This window comes from Capsicum annuum, chromosome 7 (assembly GCF_002878395.1).
Source record: "Capsicum annuum cultivar UCD-10X-F1 chromosome 7, UCD10Xv1.1, whole genome shotgun sequence".
Taxonomy (NCBI): domain Eukaryota; kingdom Viridiplantae; phylum Streptophyta; class Magnoliopsida; order Solanales; family Solanaceae; genus Capsicum; species Capsicum annuum.
In genome coordinates, this window is record NC_061117.1 from 2,252,364 (window position 1) to 2,273,435 (window position 21,072).

Below are 21,072 nucleotides of genomic sequence, written 5' to 3' on the forward strand. Positions count from 1 at the left end.
GCCAACGAATTAAAATATTTTTCTTACATTTAATTTTATTAATTCAACGCATCATCCCTCCACTTTTAAATAAAGATTTGAGTCTTCTCCCATTACATAATCCTACGCGATTAATCCAAATTCGTGTTCTAAAAGCAGACAAAAACCTAATTAAGGATCGTGTTTTTCCTCAATCTTACATCGTGAATTTAAACTAATCGAGCCAGTCAATTTAATATAAGATGCATTAAAGAAAAAAAATATATACAAGAACTTGCCATCCATAACATGTTGAATTGGTAGTTGAGCTTTGTAGAAAAATTAATATAATAAAAAAATTATATCCCAAAGATTTTGGTCTGAGATTTATAGATATCATCAAATATTTTCTGATTTTTCCATTTATTTATCTCTTATTAATTAATTTCTCAACTTGGGAATCTTGCAGCTTTTTAATTAATTTAATTCTACTTCCTCAGTCTTAAATAGTATTATATATTTTCTCTGTCTCAAATTATATGTCTTGTTTCTTTTTTACACGTTCGCTTATGAAAACATTAATTAAGGGATTTTTTTAATTAATTTATTAAGGTATTTATAGTTTTCAAGAATAATTACTGTTAAGAATATAATGGAGAAAAATAATTAACTTTATCTTGAATTTCTATGAGGACAAATAATTTGAAACGATTATTTTTAAAAATTATGACAGATAATTTAAGAGGAAGGGAGTATTTTATCTGTACTTTTTCATTTTCGATAAAATTGGAGTAATTGGTAAAGTTGTTGCCACATGATCAGGGGATCACGGGTTCAAGCTGTGACAACAAACTCGTACAAAAATGTGGACCCTCGTGGTTCAGCCTTTTCCAAACTCCAAACGTAGCGAAAGTTTCGGTACACCGAGCAACCTAGTAGGAGTAAATTTAACCCTTCTTTACTTTTACTCTCTCCGTTCATAAATATTTATCTACTTTTCACTTGACATATACCTTAAAAATAATAAATAAAAAGATGATTTTACTATATTATTCTTTAAATATAATAAGGTTTTTGCTTTAAAAAATGCAACGAATGATGTATTGTATTTAAAATCAATTACAAAATAAATAAAAATAAATAAATTATATATCAATTTTATAAACGGAACAAATATTATTAAAAATCTCAAAAAAAATAAAAATTGGCACGCCCAACTACCCAACACTCAATAAACTACACATTAATTTTGTCACTGATTTTTAGAGGAAAAAAATGAATTGTTTACAAAAATTTTAGCATGTAAGGCTGTGTACGATACATCCTTGTGGTGGACCCTTTCCTGGACATCGTACATAACGATAGTTTTAATATATCGGACTATTTTATTTTTTTTACAAAATTTTCACCATCCTTTTTTTGTTTTATATGGTGAACCTAATTAATGACGAAGTTAGAAATTTTAATATGTAACAAAATAGAAAAAATCACAAACTTATAATAATTAGAAGTTTAAACTTTTAAACTTATGATTTAAAGAAAATTTTGAGCCATATTTGTCATAACAATATAATATTTCTTTATGCAGAGGCGGAGCCAGCCCACTTTAGGGGGTTTGTTCGAACCTCCTTCGACGAAAAAATATACTATTTATACATGATTAAAATTATTTTTTATGTGGTTATAATAGATGTTGAGCTCCCTTCGACTTAATTTTCTTTAAATATTGAACCCCCTTACTTGAAATTCTGCCTCTATCTTTATGTTAAAAAGAGGGTTTAAATTACGCCTCAATTTCAAATAAGTTGAAATAGGTTGTATGAATTTTTTATTATTTCATTAAAGTTGCATTTATGCCTTCATCATGCCAAATAAATAAAGAAAAAAGTCTTAAATATGTGGTTGAATTTTAGGGATAAATATGATATGGTATGGTGTAATATTTAAAATTTTAGTATGGTAATTTCGTTATTCTGTTTTTAAATGTATTATACCTTTATCATACCATGTTGATTCGGTATTTTGATATTTGATTTCGGTATTTTGCGGTATGGTAATCGATAATCATAGTTTGTTCAACTTTGATAATATATATTTGTATACCAGAGTATAATTACTTCGACTTTTCAAAAGCACGTCTCAATTGTATCATAAATACACATTACATATGTAGAAATATTCAAAAAGATGTACAAACAACTCATTTTGTTAGTCAATTATACAAAAAAAATAAATTACAATCAAGATAGAATAGCAAAAATTTCAATGTCTAAATATTTTTATACTAATACTAAGTGTATATATATGTAAGTTATTTATGTAACTATATACTTTGATATAGAATTCAGTATGTCATTTATAATTATCAAATATCATATCATATACCACAAAATTTAAAATCTATATCAAATACCAGAATATCGAAATTCTGATGTTAAAAATTTCGATTCGATATAATACTTCGATATATATCATACCATATTCTTCCTAATTAAATTATTAAAAATGATTCATTTATATCATCTGTTATATCTTTAAACTTTTAGCTTAAATGCAAGGCTAAGCTTGTTGACTTGTTTGGGATAACAAAGCAACATATTTAAGGATTGTTGCTTTTAATTAAATAACAAAATTTATTGCTTCAAAAAAAGTTTGAGAGTGATTTTTGTTTTGCTTATCTTAGAAAAGATTTGGTGGTATTTAAAAGTCACTTCTAATCATTAAATAAATTAATCTTCTTCTAATGAATTGATAAAACATTAGTTTATTTGTTTAATAAGACACAAATGTTAAAGGATTTAGAGGAAATTTTCAGATTTATTTTTTGAAATAATATCCAATTACCCCGAACTATACCCAAAAAGATTACGACACACCTCAACTTAAAGGGGGTCCTATTACCCCCCTGAACTAATTAAAAGTGTAATTTTGACATCCTTAATGCCTACGTGGTGCCTACATGGCACAACACACTGAAATGTCCACATAGGCACACGTGCGTGCCATGTATGTTCCACGTAGGCACTAAAGGTGTCAAAATTACACTTTTAATTAGTTCAGGGAGTAATAGGACCCCCTTTAAGTTGAGGTGTGTCATAGTCTTTTTGAGTATAATTCAGGGGGTAATTTGGTATTTTCTCTTATTTTTTTTTAGAGTAATTAAGTAGCTAAAAATTAATCTTGAAATTTAGAAAACTGAATTTCGCTAAGGGGTTCAAAATTTCGAAGAAATAAATACTTGAATTAGTCCAAGGGGTTCGACATCGAAATGGTTCTTATGAACCTCCTGACCCTAAGGTGGCTCCGCCCCTCGAAAGACGTCAATTACTTAATTAGTCATTTGATATGAGAAGAATTATAATTTAGAATATTTTTCATCTAGTTTACAAATATTTTAATTTTAAATTATTGAGTTAATTTAATTTATTTTAATTTTAAAAATTAGTTAAATTAACTCCTATATAACAAAATATGATAAAAAATCTGAGACGAAGGAAATATAAAAAATTATTTAATTCCAATGATGCTCTTAAGGAATCTTACTATATGCTCCAACGAATCTTAGGCAAAAGCCAGCAAAGCACTTTTAATTTTTTATTTTTCTAAATCAAAGTAATTAGTAAAATTCAATTAATAGTCAAATGCAAAAAAACAATTCAACAAAATCAAAGAAAAATACATTTTGCTTTTTATATTTTTTCGCTTTAATTTAATCTTTCGATATTCAAAAATGATTGATCAGATTAATTTGGATTCATATAAATAATCGAGGGCTACTCAAATGGTTGAATATTTCTCGTCCAATAAATTTCTATTTCCCGACTCGAATATAAGACTTGTGGCGTGTTTGATACGAGGAAAAATGATTGAAAGAAAATACTTTTAGTTTCGTCAAAATTAATAAACCTTTATTTCATTGATATTATTAATCGATTAATATATATCTTATTGAAAATTATTCTTTAGTGTACCAACTAAACACCTGAAAATATTTTCATGATTTTTTCTTTTCGAGACACATTTTGAATGACGATGAAAGGATCTCAACCATCAATATAGTTTGTATTGGAATGATCGAAAAATCTGCTACTCTTAATTAGACGTTTTCTGTTTGAGTCTTTAGGAATTTAAAAAATTATGTTGAAAACGTCATCGCTGGAATGAATCCTATAATATGCTAATTCAAATTTAATCAGATTTCAATAGAGTATCTTAAAAAAAAAATTCCCCACATCTATCAATCTTTCAAGATTTAGACATAAATATAATAGCATGTGAAATTACAAACTTCATTTTACCAAGAATATTTAAAAGAAAGAATTCACATCATTCAAATTTCATTTTTCACCTTCCCTCATCTTAAAATTTTCATTTTCTTGAATATAACTCACACTAAAATGGAAGATATCAAATCTTTTTTTAAATTACTTTTCTTTTAATCAAAAAAAATTATTGAAAATAGTTTTGCATTATGTTAAAGTAAAGTAACGTCTGCGTATATTCTACCTTCCTCAAATATCTGTAAAATCACATTGAATATATTGTTATTTATAATGTTGAAAGATATCTTATATTGTTGAATGATAATATGGACATAAATTATATTATTGAATTGTAAATACTGAAAATATAATTTAGTTTAATAAATTGAAAGATACAATAAGGAAAATTACTACGGAAAAAAATTCACATATTTACTTGTTATATTCATAATATTTATAAATTAAATGTGTTTTTGATCTTTCACTCTATTACACAAATATTTATCTTTAATCGTACTCTACGTTCGTACATATAATCTTTATTGCATAAAACTTAAAAGACATAATTTATTTAACTTCACACATATTTATAGCTGTCTCTCTTTTACCAATGTAAACAAAAAAGCAAAATACAAAAAACACCCTGGAAAATTAAAAGAATAAATAAATAAACTAATCCAAAATTAATGAATTATTATTTTTTTCAATAAAATAATAATTAGTGGCTGCACGGCATTTACTACTATAAATACTCATCTCCCTTTGCCAACTTTCCAAATAACTTACACATTCTTTTTTTTTTTTTTTTTTTTTTTTGGTTTTTGCATAACCAAAATTTCATTATTTATATATAACAATTTTTTTCATAATACATTTTCCGGCGAATATTCGTCGGAAAGTGAGATCGACTCGTAGGAGGTACACGTTGAAAATGAGACGAAGAGGTAAAAACATAACGAAATATTGTTATAGAGAAAATGTGCAACGAGTCGACTCAGGAGGAGCAACAAATCGAACTGATAATACACAAAATGATGACGATGAGAAAATATTATTAGAAAGGAGGAAAAAAAATTTGGTGAAATATGAAGCATTACCTGAATATTTAAAGGATAATGAATATATTAGAGATTATTATCGATGTGAATGGCCATTGAAGGATATTGTTCTTAGCTTATTTTCATGGCATAATGAAACTCTCAATATTTGGACGTAAGTAATATTTTTTTTTTTGGTATTTTGAGATTTGAATAATTTTTTTTTTTATTTGTTTTGGATGATTTGTAGGTAGGAGTGTGGTGCGTTGTCTTGTTATTCGTTCATGATATATAGTTGTAGTATTGTTTCTGTATTTCTTTTCGTTCGATTTTTGGTTAGGTATTTTGGATGATTTGTTGTTTTGATATTCGTTCATGATAGTAGTTGTAGTATTGTTTCTGTAGTTTTTTTCGTTCGATTTTTGGTTAGGTATTTTGGATGATGTCTTGATATTCGTTCATGATAGTAGTTGTAGTATTGCTTCTGTAGTTTTTTGTCGTTCGATTTTTGGTTAGGTGCTTTGGATGATTTGTAGGTAGGAGTGTGGTTTGTTGTCTTGTTATTCGTTCATGCTGATAGTTGTAGTATTGTTTCTGTAGTTTTTTGTCGTTCGATTTTTGTATTTTGTTGTTTTTGTTATTATGTGGAGATAAGCATTCAGTATCTCCTGGAACTATACCAAAGTTGAGTGGATTCTATTATCCCTGAACTCAATTTTAATATATTTTTATCACTTTTTTGTACTGACATGACACTTTAATTACATAAAAATATGACCCACATCAAAGGTGCCACGTCAGCTTAAAAAGGTGTCACATCAGTTAAAAGGGATGACAAAAATAAGCTAAAATTTAGTTCGGGGCTAATAGGACTCCTGTGAAGTTGGAGTATGTCGTAGCAAATTTGATCATAGTTCGAGAGTACTAGATGCTTTACGCTATTATGTGCTTGTGAGATTGGGGTAAGGTTTGGTCATTTGAGATTTGAATAATTTTTTTCTCAAATTATTGCGGATTTTTTTATTTTATTTTATTTTATTATTATTATTATTATTTTTTTATGGTTAGGCATTTGGGAGGATTTGTAATATTTGTGACATTGATGATAATGAGCTTGATGGAGAAGACAACAATGGAGAATTTGTTTGCCAATATTTTCAGGTTCGTTGAAGTAACTGATAAAGTTATTATTATACGACACCCTTTTTTTTGTAGAAATGCAGGTTAAAACCGCTCTCGCGCATAGCAAAAGTTTGTTTTTGTTATTTTGAGTTTTATGAATTTTGAATAATAATGATAATGATAATGATAACGATAAATACAGACGAACAAGTAATGGAGAGTGGATGAACATAAAGAATAATGGCTCTGCTGAATCTTTTTCGGTGAGTTTGTCTTCTTCGTAAACAGTCTTTCTATCTTCAAATATCTGAATATGTTGTTATACATATCGAACCCCGATTAATTCAGTTTTGTGTTTGGTAAAATCTATTCAGAATTAGCATTTTCTATCAAGATTTTTTTCATATACAAATTTCGACTAATTCTAAAAGCTTCTTTGTGTCTCTAAATAGTAATGTTACCACAAAAATCGAAACGTACTGAGTACTTTTCTAAAGGTCTCGCGTTGGGTATATAGTCGCTTTTGGTATGGAAGCTTTACCTCTATAGTAAGACTTTCCAACATAAATTTGAATTAGTCGAGCTTCAATATGAATATCAGATACTGATTGGAAAAAAAAAAAGGTGAGGTGAAAGAATATGCTTTTTGTTGCTTAATTTGCAATTTTGAAATGATTAGAGCCAGTGTTATTTCAGCTGTATATCACATGCATTTGGTTTGTTTTTCTATTTTTTTTCTTTTGGTGCTTTCTTGTTGTTTTTTATTTTTATTTTTAAAAAAATAAAATCCATAAGAATCTTCCACAAATGGCGGAGGAAAAAAATATTTTAATAAAATTAAAAAATATGTGTGTATGATGAAATTTTTGTTATTGTTGTCTACTATGTGATTTGAGATCATGAATTTGATATTTTAAATTGTGATTTTAAACTTTTAAAGTTAATTTTTGACGTATAGGCTTGTATTTTGTAAAAGAAAAAAGAAAAAAAGAAAAATACCAATGATTTTAAATTTTACAAAAAAAAAAACTCATGTTCGATGTGAAGAAATTGTTAGTATCATGTGAAATTATGTGTATTTGAAAATTTGTAATCATGAATATTTATTTATAAAAGAAGCATGGAGATACACAATTTATAAATACAGCGCCTTAGAATATTCGATATCATGTTGATGAAATTTGGTTTGCTTTGGTAAGATTGTATAAGAATTCAATTTTTTTTTATATTTTTCGTAACTTGTGACATTTTCATGTTTATGAGAAAAGATACGGTTTAAGAAATTCAAATTGCATGTCCATGCAATACTTCAACTTCAAATCGACTTGATTTCAAATCATGTTCAAACGGGGGCCTATTTCGCCGATACCATTGTTTTGCGAATAGGTGGATCCAGAATTTAAACTTGATGTGTTCAACTTTTTAAGTTTCTTAGCGCTGAACTCATTGTACTTTTGAGATTACGGCTTCAAAATCTAATATTCGTTGCAATTTTAGTTATTTCGTGCGCATATATGTTTTATCTTCCGCTGTGAAAATACTGGATTCAGTTGAACGCTTGGATTCCACCTATAGTTTAGCTTATATGAAGATTTCTAGCTCTAAAAAAAAAAAAGAACAAAGACATAGGATTCACATGGAAGGGGAGCCTGAGAGTAACTGGTAAAGTTGTTGCCATGTGACCGGGAGGTCACGGGTTCAAGCCTCTTGCAGAAATGCAAGGTAAGGTTGCGTATAGATTCTCGTGGTCGGAAATTTCCTCGTATGCTGTGCATAGGGGGAGCTTTAGTGCACCTGACTGCCCTTTTTACATAAGATTCACATGGAAGGGGAGCCTTAGAGTAATTGGTAAAGTTGCTGGCATGTGACCAGGAGGTCACGGGTTCATGCCTTGAAAACAGCCTCTGGCAGAAATGCAAGGTAAGGCTACGTACAATAGATCCCTGTAGTCGGGCCCTTCCCCGGACCTTGCGCACAGCGGGAGCTTTAGTGCACCTGACTGCCCTTTTTACATTGGATTCACATGGAAGAGGAGCCTTAGAGTAATTGGTAAAGTTGTTGCCATGTGACTAGGAGGTCACGGGTTCAAGCCTTCGAAACAGCCTCTGGCAGAAATGCAAGGTAAGGCTGCGTATAATAGATCCTTGCAGTCGGGCCCTTCCCCGGACATTACGCATAGCGGGAGCTTTACTGCACCGGGCTGCCCTTTTTACATAGGATTCATATGGTAACCTTCTTAGCCAGTCAGTCTAACCGCAAATGCAAGGTAAGGCTGCGTACAATAGATCATTGTAGTCGGACTCTTCCCCAGACTTTACGCACCGCGGGAGATTTAGTGCACTTGGCTGCCCTTTTACATAGGATTCATATGCTAACCTTCTCAGCCAGTCAGTCTAACCACAAATTGCAAGGCAAGGCTGCGTACAATAGATCCTTCTGGTCGAAGCCTTCCCCGGACCCTGCGCATAACTAGACCTTTAGTGCACCGGGCTGCCCATTTTACATAGGATTCATATGCTAACCTTCTCAGCCAGTCAGTCTAACCACAAATTGCAAGGCAAGGCTGCGTACAATAGATCCTTGTGGTCGAAGCCTTTCCCAAACCTTGCACATATCGGATGCTTTAGTTCACCGGGCTGCCCTTTTTACACAGGATTCATATGCTAACCTTCCCTTCCCGCTTATCCACCCACCGTAAACGATTACTAACAAACAAGCTTGATCTTTAACTGCAGGATTCATATGCCAGACAGATAACAAATCCATCATTCCTTGACATAAATGGAGATGGCTATGAAGTTGCTATATGGCCATGGTTTGTTTTCTTAGGAGGAGCTATGAGTTGTTTGATCTCCAGTACACTTTCCCATCTATTTGCTTGTCATTCACTTAGATATAATCTCTTCTTTTGGAGACTAGATTATGCTGGCATTGCACTCATGATAGTCTGTTCTTTCTTTTGTCCAATTTACTACATCTTCTGTGATCAACCATACTGGTGTATCTTTTATCTGTCAACCATTACGCTATTCGGTATACTAGCTATCATCACTCTCCTCTCCCCGGCTCTCTTCTCTGGTCGATTCAGATCGTTTAGAGTTACGCTCTTTCTTGCTATGGGTTTCTCAGGATTGATACCAGCGACACATGCGCTTTCCCTTAATTATGGTCATCCACAAGTACTTGTAGCTTTAAGTTACGAGATAATAATGGGCGTTTTGTATGCTATCGGAGCAGTATTTTACATGACAAGATTTCCGGAGAGATGCAAACCTGGTGCATTTGACCTTGTAGGACACAGCCATCAAATCTTCCACGTCTTAGTCGTTGCAGCAGCGCTCGCGCATTGTGTTGCTTCCCTTGTTATTATGGATTGGAGACGAGGATGGCCGACCGCCCTGCGATGAAGGTATGCTGGTGTAGACATACATGGCTGCAAATGGAGATTGAAACTTACAACATTCTTTCTTATATACACAATTAGTTGTTAGGTTAATGCATGTATTCCAGCATTTTGTATATACTTAAAATTTTTTTGTATTTTGTAATGTTATTGGAAGTTTCAATTAATCCACTTAGCCATTGATTCTCTTTCAAGTGCTTATATCCATGAGATGAGGTACATGCTTACAGATTTATCGCTTTTCGTCTTGTCAAACTCTTAAAGGGAATCTTAGAACAAAGGTAAAGTTGCATCCGTGTGACCTATAGGTCAGTAGTTCGAGTTGTGGAATCGACCACTAATGCTTGCACCGGGGATGGACTCTGCGTGAATGCAGGATGCTTCGATTATGAGAAAAGTCATAAAAATGACTAGCTTGGTGAAGCAATGATAAGATAAAAAAAGGGCAGTCCGGTGCAATAAAGCTCCCGCTATGCTTGGTGTCCGGGGAAGGGTCCCACCACAAGGGTGTATCATACGCAGCCTTACCTTGCATTCCTACTAGAGACTGTTTCCAAAGCTTGACCCCGTGACCTCCTGGTCACATGGAAGCAACGATAAGATACACCTCTAAAATGGCTCATTTATTTGCCGAGGATCTATTGGAAACAACCTGTCTAACTTCACAATGGAGTAAGGTTGCGTACACACCACCCTCTCTAGACCCCACTTGTGGCATTACGATGGATATGCTGTTGTATAGCGGGATTTAACGAATAGTACAAAACAAATCAGGTAATATACTTGTAAATTTAAAATGGCATATGCAAAGCTTGGAAAAACACATTGGTGGAGTTGCACTCAAACAAGATGGAGATAAATTACAAAATCCATGAAGATGTTTTTACTATACAAAAAGTTATACACTAAACTATGAAGCATCACTTATTAGATTGACAGTAATCAGGTTATTGCGAAAGAATGCGATGAGAAAACAATCAATCTTGAACTCATTTTGAGAAGATGATTGCTCCCCATGCACCGTAGTTCATCTCTAACGTATCACCTGACAAACTCGAAAGAGCAGCAATCTTTTGCATCTTCTGTTCGAGCTCACAAAATTGAAGAGAAAAAGTGGAATTTAACACATACATGGATGGATGGACTCCGTTCCTTCAGGATTCGATATAATTATGTTTTCTCTGTGCAGCAACCTGTGGTCGTGCTAATAAAAAATCCAACGAGTTTGATCAACCAAGTCAACTGTACCAGGAAGTCGGCGCATTACTTGGTTTTGATCTTCACCAGACATATAAGCATGAAAACAGCCCTGTGATTCTGCTTCTGGTCCTGAGGAATCCCCGGTAACGTAAAGACAAAAAAACCAATTGACGAAGAGCAGGTCACTGCTTTTAACACGAATGTAGTAGCTACTCAACTTGCTACTTCAACAACCTCATTTTCACCGTCACTATAATCTCCCCAACACTTGGTTCCTTTCTCCTCAAGAACAACGGTACTCGATGTTTCTTTTGAACCAGTAATCTCATCAGATGGTGCAGGTGTATCTTCCGTCATTTCTCCATTTTCACATTGTGATATCTCATCATCTCTAGGAATGTCATGTAGTTTTTCCACGTCTTCTTCCTGATCCTCCATGATCTGCTGACTTTCTATCTCGGCAGTTACCATACTTCCGGAGGTTTCTGCTTCAGTCCCATCTGCCACCGCTGTATCATGATTTTCAGCATCACCTTCCACGGTTACAGCTGAAGGAGATTCTCCTGCCTCAACCGGAGATACTGGCAGTCCGTTTTCAGTCTCTGGCGTGCTGTCCAAGGATGCTGGAGAACCATCTGGTGATACTGGTATGCTATTTGGTGATACGGGATATCCATTCGGCGAAACAGGCATACCATTTGGTGAAGCCATGTAACCATTTGGAGCAACTGGAAAGCCATTTGGAACCCATGGTTGGCCGGGGACAAACTCAGCTGCATGTGGGTTCATGATTCTAGGAATCGTGAAATGGCTCGCATCCCCATTAGGTTCACCATTGAGAAAAGCAGGCTTATTTCGTGGAACTCGATTCCCAGACCTACCATAGCCACCTGACAAGCGTGGACCATATGGAACTCGAGCTGTTGCCGACTGATGTGGTGATCTACGAACAGGATTCACAGGAAGCAATGGAGGGATATTCACAGGAGGGGGTAATATTCCTCCATGCTCCTTGAAAACTGGTGCTACGATAGTGCCAAAAACTGGAACAGGCGATGGATTAAATGGTGGTGCAGCTGCCGAAAGTTTCTTGGTTGCTTCTTTTCCAGTCTCAGAATCACCTTGTTGGTCTGATTCAGTAGGCACGGCACTAGCATTGCCGCTGATATCTTTATCTACTCCAGTTGGCAATGCGACACTTCCTGGATCACGGGGTTCATCACCATTCTTCTCTTTTACTGCAGCTCCTTCATTTGTAAGACGAGCATCCTTCTCCGTCACTAAATCAGTAGCAGGTTCAAGATCAGAAGAGGTGTCCGGGCTTTTATCAGCTTTGCTTTCCGGCACATTGACTTTGGAAGTAGCATTTGAATCACTGGAAGAACCGCTATTTGTGGAGTCTCCTCCTTCGGTTTTAGCAGCAGGCTTTACTTCTGACGCTGTGACAACATTCCCTTCTTTCTCCCCTGTAGCATCACCTTTTGTCCCCTCGGAAGATTCATCTGACACAGGCGCTTTCTCTTTACTTTGTTGAGTGTCATTGACTGCTTCATTGGTTTTTTCACCAGAATCATCATGTTTCTCTTCACCGACTTTCTGAGCCTTTTCTCCATCATTGGTACTCGCTGTTGTCGGCAGAGTTGAATCATTTGCCACAGTCTCCTTGTTTTGTTCTGAACTACTATCCTTCGGCAACTGCTCCGCCACTGCTTTGACAATGGTACCAGGTGGAGCTAAAGCAACTTCTTTGTAAGAAAATAGTTTTCCAGCTGCCTGAACGCTGATTGAGCTGACAATTGAATTAGTCTTGACAACTTGTTCTGTTTGAGCAGGGCTGGTGGGTGCCGATTTGGGCTTAGACGATCTCTCAGTACCACCAGCTGGTGAAGAAGCAGTGTTTAACTTAGGACTGAAACTAACACTCTTCACAAACTTCTTTGAAGCAGGAGATAGCCCAGACGATGCCGTTGATTCATTTGGAGTCAATCTTGGAGATGGAAAATTAGCGGTTTTACCTCGACCTCTTGGTAAATGGGAAGCGTTCGTGAAGTTGGTGTTAAGTTTTGCAAGGTTAGGTCTCCTAGCACTAGAAGGCTTACGCCCCATCGTTGAACGGCCTTTGGGTAAAGCCTCTTGCCATCCTTCCTCAGAGGTATCCTCTTGTATCACATCATCATTTTTCTCCATTAGTGTCTGTTCTATCAAAATGTGGTCAGATTGCTTAGGCGTGGGTTCCGCGATCTTCAATTCCGACTTGTTGTCTAGTTCTGACTTGTTCTCTTTATCGCTAGAGTTCTCCACAACAGGACTAGTTGGAGAAAGAAGTTCATCCTTCTCAAATTCATCGGTAGCTATTCCTCCATTTTGCCCCGCTTTGCCTTTAACCTATATATGATAAATGAGGAAATTTTAACATGATACTTCAGTAAGGTGTAAAAAGGGCAACCCGGTGCACTAAAGCTCCCGTTATGCACAGGGTCCGGGGAAGGGCGAGATCACAAGGGTCTATTGTACGCAGCCTTATCCTGCATTTTTTCTGCAAGAGACTGTTTCCACGACTTGAACCCGTGATCTCCTGGTCATAAAAGGGCAGCCCAGTGGACTAAAGCTCTTGCTATGAGCGGGGTCCGGGGAGGGCCGGACCACAAGGGTCTATCGTATGTGTTTCCACGGCTTGAACCTCCTAGTCACATGGCAGTAATTTTACCAGTTACGCCAAGGCCCCCTTCACTTTAGTAAAGTGAATTGCGTATATTCAGAAAAGCAAATGACAGAAGTCAAAGCTCAAACCTTTGCGCGAGCTTGCTTCTTTTGCGCTTCTCTAGCCTTCATCTCCGCATCTGGAGCTATGTAATCCAACAAATCCGAGACACTACGCATATCAGAGAGGAAAACAAAGGTTTGATTAGTATATGCAGGTATGATACACGAAAAAGAAGAAAAGAAAGGAGGATAAGAATATTACTACCTTAGATGGCCTTTGCTAGAGATAGAGGCATCAGGCTTCGGGGTACCATTTCGCGCAGCTTCTTGCTGCTCAAGTGCTTTAGATTCGAAATACTCAAGCCATGCCGCAGCATCCTGCAGAAAATTCTGAATAAGATTGACACGAGGTTCATCACCGAGAATAAACTGAATAAGCAGACCTCAAATTAATTTATACCTGAGTACGTAAATCATCAGGTCCAAGTTTAGCTTGCAGTATCTGAAGTGTAGTTTGCTCATGCTGAACGCTCAACGAATATGCTTCCATTAAAGAAAGAGCGATTGCAATAGCATGATAGCTGGCCGCAGTCTGGAGGAAACAAACATTTTGGTTAAGAAAAATTTAAGATGTCAGCAGGCTGATATTCTGGACGCAAACATGATTGAGATACACGAGAGAAATTACTTGAATATGGTCAGCTCCAAGAAGTCTCTGGTTACACTTAAGAGCCTCGTGAAGGTACCTTAGTGCAACGTGGACATTTCCGAGACCTTCCTCCATCATCGCAACATTTATATATGTTGCAGCAGTATTTGGATGAGAAGGTCCACAAGTAAGATGCAAAAGATAGAGGGCACGATTGACATACCTGAATAGAGAAAAACAACTCTCCGTTTGTCATTAAACATAACGAAGAGTTCCCATACAAGATGATGCAAAGGCACAAATCGTTAAAAATACATAAACACAAAGAAGTTGGCACGGTTCCTTGCTTTCACAACATGGTCGGCTGTTGAAGTTGAGCAATGAAAAAATAAGCGAATAATCATGACTTTTTATGCCAGAATTTTCCCCGAGGAAGGTAAAGGTATACATACTTTAACGCCAACTCTGTGTGTTGAAGTCGGTAGTAGAAAACTGCTAAATCGCCATAACTCTTCATTGTATCAGGGTGGTCAAGTCCAAGCTCTCTTTCATTAATATCCAACGCTTTTTGTTGATAGATTGTAGCCTGATATGAGGAAGCATTACATAGATAGGAGAGAAAATCGCGATTGGCAGAAAACTAGCGTTGTAACAAGTGAAACAAGTTATACCTGATTAAAATCTCCAGTGTGGTAGAGTACCACAGCTAAGAGACTGTATGCACCCGCTGTCATTCGATGGTAAGGACCACATACAGAAACGAGTTTTGAGAGTGCCTTCAAAGTTCAAACAAATCTCAGTTCGAGACCTTGAATGATAATCTAGGTGTGTCATTGAACTGCTTACCTTAGTTCCAAAATTTACAGCATCCTCCAGTTTGCCTTTATCCAGGGAAGTTTTCGATGATTCCAGCAGCGTACGCCCATCTGCTGATGAGCACGCGACATGCTGTTGAGAACATCCACAGTTGTCAAAACTTCCTAAGGTTCCTCATAATAATTCACATTCTGCATCTGACATTCGTAAAGTAGTGTGCGTACCTTGTACACGGGGACCATGCTTATAATATCCGACTTCTTGAAAGGAAATGGAGAGTCCATATCGTAGTCTTTGGGCACAAGCTCAAGTCCTACCTGAAATATTGTTTGTTAGTACGGGGACGATGGGTAAGATTTACTAAGGATAGCATTCGAAGTTGTATACCTTATGGCAAAGACCACGAAGAATGGCAAATTTTCTAAGATCCTCCCGACTTTCATCCTTCCACGGCCACCCAAACCTCTTCGACAGAAAAGTTTCTATCCACTTCCATTTCAACTCATCATCTGAATCACCATTTTCTGCGGAGGGAGTCCCGAGCAATACATTTAAACAAGAAGCTATTGATGCAGCCACATTAGCAATATTATCAACTGCTGCGACAACAGCCTGCAGTACGTGTTTGTAAGCTCTAACAACCATCTCGTGAATACAAAGAGATTGAACGTGAGGAAGTTTGTCCGCAAGTTCCACCTGACAACAGAAGCAAAAGTTAAAATAAGAAGTGAGCTGCATAACTTTTTACCAAGAAGTCACTAATAAAGTTAGAAACGACATTCATGCATAGATTTATCGAGATTTTAAGGAGCGAAGCAATTACCACGCGCCCCAAGGAGCACATTTGCAAACCCCTAGTATGCATGAAATCTGTCAATGTCCTTCCATCGACGGGTGAAAGCTCCAGTGACCCAAAATCAGCAACCTTTCAAATTTTCAGCAAGCAAGAGTTAATTCAATTTCAAGAAGCAGGATAGACATGCAAGTATATAGAGGCACTGACCAGTTTTGGAAGCGCGGTATCAGCGTAGTATTTATGTGCCATACTGATCAACTCATCAGGTGACTGCCAAAATAAACAGAAGCAGAATACGTTTTAAGAATTGGACATGATGATGGAGCTAGACAGATTTATCTTACATGTGACTCCGTGGAGCTATTGTTTCATACATTGCAGTGTTGAAACTAAACATGCAAGGATCATCGATTGAAAAAGTTGTTTTAAACAAAATATTGCAAGGAATGGTGCGGGTATAAAAATCGGCAACACACCTTAAGGTGTAGACCAGTTTCTGATTCCTTTAGGCGTAAATATGCTGCTTCAGGTAGCACCTTTTTCCAAAGAATCTCCATTTCCTCGTCTTGTTTCTCTAGATCTTTCCTGTTGGTTTCACTTGAAGAAACTTCGTTCCCTGAACTGGCTTTGCCGTTCTTGTCAGTTGATTTCTTCTTGATTTCCTTCAGCAAACCACCATGCTTCCCGAGACCCTTTACCGCTGGCTCTACTTTAGCTTCGTCAGTTTTCTTAGACTCAGCTTTCCCGGAGACTTGATTTTGCAAATGTTGCACCCAACATGCACCCAGCTCCCATCTTATCGATTTCATTTGTTTACTACCTTCTTCCTGTAACTTCTGCAAGCTTTCACCAAGCACCTGTCTTACTAAAGGCTTAGCAGCCAGAATGTCTTCGACATCTGCACCGTGTAGTTTATGTACTTGGCTAGACGGCTGAGGCGTTGACGTCTTGTGCAGTAGCATTCTCAAGCTGCATAAGAAGAAGAATATCGTTAGCAGAATTGATCTTATCGGCATCGGATTCTGGCTAAATCTACTGACCTGTTAACGTTTAATGCATTTGCACCTCCCTCTGCCTGGTCATCTATTTCAATATCCTGAGGAATAGGACTTGTCCCCCAGTTCACCTCAGCTGCAACTTTTACGATCGCTGTGTAGCCGCAGTGTCTAACCACCACTACACCCAAGGTAGAAGTATCCTGCAATAACACATAACATCATAAATGACAAAATCAACTTCCCGATAAGTGACGAATTGCAAACATATTTGTATTGAAACTGACATGAACAGTTGCACTCTCATCTGCAGTTACGCCTTTTAATAAGTTTCTCTTTGCAAGATCCTCCGGCGACATGCATAGCACCTGGACACCATCGTTTTTGTTGTCCAGTTTCTTGCTCGCGTCTGACATGTCTTTCGTCACGCTGATAAGAAGATCTCCAATCTTTTCCTCGTATGAAGATCGATTTGTTCCGCACTGGCTATAGTCCACTAGATGCTTTATGGAAGCAACTGCTTTGAGAACTGATACATCGACGAATAGACTGTGAAGTAGAAATGCTTTCCTATCTCGAATTTGCCTTTCTTCCGCGGTTTTACAAGGCATTGCTGCCAGAATCGCAAACTCCTTCGCCCACGGCCTATGATCATGCTTACCATCTCTACCTTGTCCACCTCCATTTCCTCCCCAATTCTCGTCTTCCATCGGAAGTGGAGGAAAAGTAGCTGGATTGTCAGCAACAAAAGGAGGGACAACCCATGTGTTCGCTCGAAAACCATAAGGAAGATTCCCAAACTGCAAGCAAAAGATAATCATTCTTGAGCATGCATTGTTTGCATATTATTGAACTCAAGACGACTACTCTCAACTCGTGTCAGTAGCCCGGTGCACTAAAGCTCCCGCTATGCACAGAATCCAAGGAATGGCCTAACCACAAGGTTCTATTGTACGCAGCCTTACCTTGCATTTCCGCCAGAGGCTGTTTCCAAGGGTTGAACCCATGACAGCAACTTTACTAGTTACTCCGAGGCTCCCGTTCTCAAATTTACGAGTATTACTAACCTTATTATGCTCAGTGAATCCTTTCATGAGAGCCTTGTATGCCTGTGGAAGGAACAAACAAACAATTAACAAAGAAATGGCACATATAGTCAATGCTACTACATACTGAATCTTTCTTGTTCGATAGACGATAAGAGTTTAACGAAATGCATTATCACTCACAGCATCGAAAACTCGACTTAATTGTTGCAACAATCCAACCAGAGAGTGACTCGACAGAGCGCGTTTTCCAGCAGGATAGAAACCTCTCCTAGAAGCAACAATTGTTGTTGGCTTGCCACTGCAAATTCGAACCTGTAATGCATTTCAAGAACCATTATTCACCATACAAAACAGTTGCATGTCGAATTCAAACTCCTCCGGTAGAGCCAACAACCATTTAAGTTGTGCAGACTCTTCACTTTCAATGCCGCATCCGTGTCCGATTCTTCAAAAATATAGTACTTTTGGAGAATCCAACACGCACTCACTGACATTCTTGAAGAGTCCGATCAACATAGATTGTGTTACTAAGTTTCAAGACGTTCACTGAATCATTCGCGATGTTTTGGTGGCAGGTACTAGTTTATCATTCCAAAAACAAAAGCATTAACTATTTGTTACTACTCCCCTTCCGTTTCAGTTTGCTTGTCTTACGCTTCTTTTTTAGTTTGTTTCAAAAATAACGCTTCTTTCCTTTTCTGACGACTCTTTAGTTTCAGCTTTCCAAATGACATGTTTAAGATCCCGGAGCCAACAACCATTCAGTGAATTGTATTGTTTTACCAAGTTTCAAGGCGTTCACTGAATCCGTCACGATGTTTTGGTGGCAGCTATTAGTTTATCATTCCAAAAACAAAAACATTAACTATTCGTTACTACTCCCCCTCCGTCTCAACTTGCTCTCGTCTTACGCTCCTTTTTAGTCTGTTTCAAAAATAATGCTTCTTTCCTTTTTCGACGACTCTTTAGTTTCAACTTTCCGCATGCATGACATGTTTAAGATTACAAGATTAAATGACGTTTTGGTACATTCTACATATATTAGTTTAAGACCACAAAATTCAAGTGCATGTCTTCTTTACTTTGTTGAACTTCGTGTCACGTCAAAACCAAACAAACGCTTCTGTTTAGTCTGTTTCAAAAATAATGCTTCTTTCCATTTTTGATTTCAACTTTCCACGTGACATATTTAAGATCATAAGATTAAATGACGTTTTAATACATTCTACGTATCTTAAGTCTAAGACCACAAAATTCAAGTGCATGTCTTCTTTACTTTCTTGAACTTCGTGTCACGTCAAAACCGAACAAACGAAACGAACATCAATTTCAACGCTTCTATCCAAACACGTAACTGTTTATTTATAAAACCAAACAAAGAAAACTCACATCTATTTGGAAAAAATCATCTTCTGTTTTATCCTCAAGAAATGGTCTACTTGATCTCCTAATATCTGCAAAATCCAAACATAAAATTAGCAGATAATAAAATTTACGTAATATCACGCATCAATAATTTGAAAGATAAACCTACAAGAAAAGTAAAATACGTGGTAGAGCTGCTATAAAAAGGCACAATATAATAAGAATATTAAGGTAACAATACGATTACACCTAATCATTCATTATACAATTTAAAGATACATTACAGTAAAATTTAAGTAACGATCAAAATAAACATGTAAGAATAAAAAATAAAAAATGCATACCACATAAACACAATAATAAAAATTAATAAACTTAAATTATATATCCCCCTAGGTATGAAAAGTCTTTTTCTTTTTTTATTAAAACATCATGTTAAATCAAACAATGTCACATAAAATAAAATGGAGAAAGTATTATCACTAATAAGAAAACCAGACAACACCATCTACCTAATCTTCGACCTCTATACATTTCTATCTACAAGTAAGTAAAGCAACGTCACGTAAAATAAAACTTTTTATCGTTACGTAACAATGAATTTAACTTTAAAAAAGAGAGAAGAAAGCGACACGATCACACCAAATCGATCATTATACAAAATAAAACTTTTTATCGTTACGTAACAATGAATTTAACTTTAAAAAAAAAAAGAGAAGAAAGCGACGCAATCACACCAAATCGATCATTATACAAAATAAAACTTTTTATCGTTACGTAACAATGAATTTAACTTAAAAAAAAAAAAAAGAAGAGAAGAAAGCAACACGATCACACCAAATCGATCATTATACAAAATGAAACTTTTTGTCGTTACGTAACAATGAATTTAACTAGAAAAACAAGGTAAATACGCAATTACACCAAAGCATGCTACATAAAAAGAAACTTTTTGTCGTTACGTAATAATGAATTAAACTTAAAAACAGAACAAGGTAACAACGACATAACTTTTTATTGTTACGTAACAATAAATTTATTTAACGAAAAAAAAACAAGGTAACACAACACGATCACAACAAAATATCATTACATAAAATAAAACTTTGTATCATTACGTAACAATGGATTTAACTAAAAGAAAAAAAAAAAATTAACAACGACACAATCACGCCAAAACATTGTTACATAAAATAAAAATTTTTATCATTACGTAACGATAAATTAAAATATAAACAAGGTAAGTAACGACACGATCGCACCAAAACATCATTACATAAAATACAACTTTTTATCGTTACGTAACAATATATATTGTAAAAAAACAAACAATGTAACAACACGATCACACCAAAGCATCATTACATAAAATGAAACTTTTTATTATTATGTAACAATAAATCTTAACTTTAAAGAAAATAAGGTAACGACACGACGCCAAGACATCGTTACAAAAAATGAAACTTTTTATCGTCACGTAACAACGAATTTAACTAAAATAAAAGCCAACGTAACAACACGATCACACCAAAACATCGTTACATAAAATGAAACTTTTTATCGTTGCGTAATAATGAATTTGACTAAAAACAAAAACAAGATAACAACACGGTCACATCAAAGCATCATTATGTAACAATACGATCACACACCAAAATATTGTTACTTAAAATGAAACTTTTTATCATTACGTATCAATAAATTTAACTAAAAAAAA

At 35.6% G+C, this 21,072-nt stretch overlaps 2 protein-coding genes across 3 annotated transcripts in view; one reads left to right on the plus strand and one right to left on the minus strand.

The window, feature by feature from the left end:
* Positions 1-5,005: 5,005 nt before the first annotated feature.
* On the plus strand, positions 5,006-9,976 carry LOC107854269 (heptahelical transmembrane protein 2). The gene is given in 5 exon segments (XM_016699283.2): positions 5,006-5,432; positions 6,326-6,418; positions 6,582-6,642; positions 9,115-9,762; positions 9,764-9,976. Coding segments are annotated over 5 exon segments (1,122 nt in total). The 5' UTR covers positions 5,006-5,151; the 3' UTR covers positions 9,803-9,976.
* Positions 9,977-10,594: 618 nt separating this feature from the next.
* Positions 10,595-21,072, minus strand: part of LOC107854227 (protein REDUCED CHLOROPLAST COVERAGE 2) — a gene marked incomplete in the record, with an annotated part of 17,501 nt that continues 7,023 nt past the window's right edge. The window contains 18 exon segments of one of the 2 annotated variants that reach the window (XM_047415083.1): positions 10,595-13,367; positions 13,773-13,854; positions 13,951-14,063; positions 14,146-14,277; positions 14,374-14,557; positions 14,787-14,920; positions 15,006-15,110; positions 15,181-15,282; positions 15,375-15,467; positions 15,538-15,846; positions 15,974-16,075; positions 16,154-16,216; positions 16,423-16,915; positions 16,987-17,144; positions 17,229-17,741; positions 18,009-18,050; positions 18,171-18,302; positions 19,380-19,444. In XM_047415083.1, coding sequence (XP_047271039.1) covers positions 11,196-13,367; positions 13,773-13,854; positions 13,951-14,063; positions 14,146-14,277; positions 14,374-14,557; positions 14,787-14,920; positions 15,006-15,110; positions 15,181-15,282; positions 15,375-15,467; positions 15,538-15,846; positions 15,974-16,075; positions 16,154-16,216; positions 16,423-16,915; positions 16,987-17,144; positions 17,229-17,741; positions 18,009-18,050; positions 18,171-18,302; positions 19,380-19,444 — 4,994 coding nt within the window. 2 annotated transcript variants of the gene reach the window in all.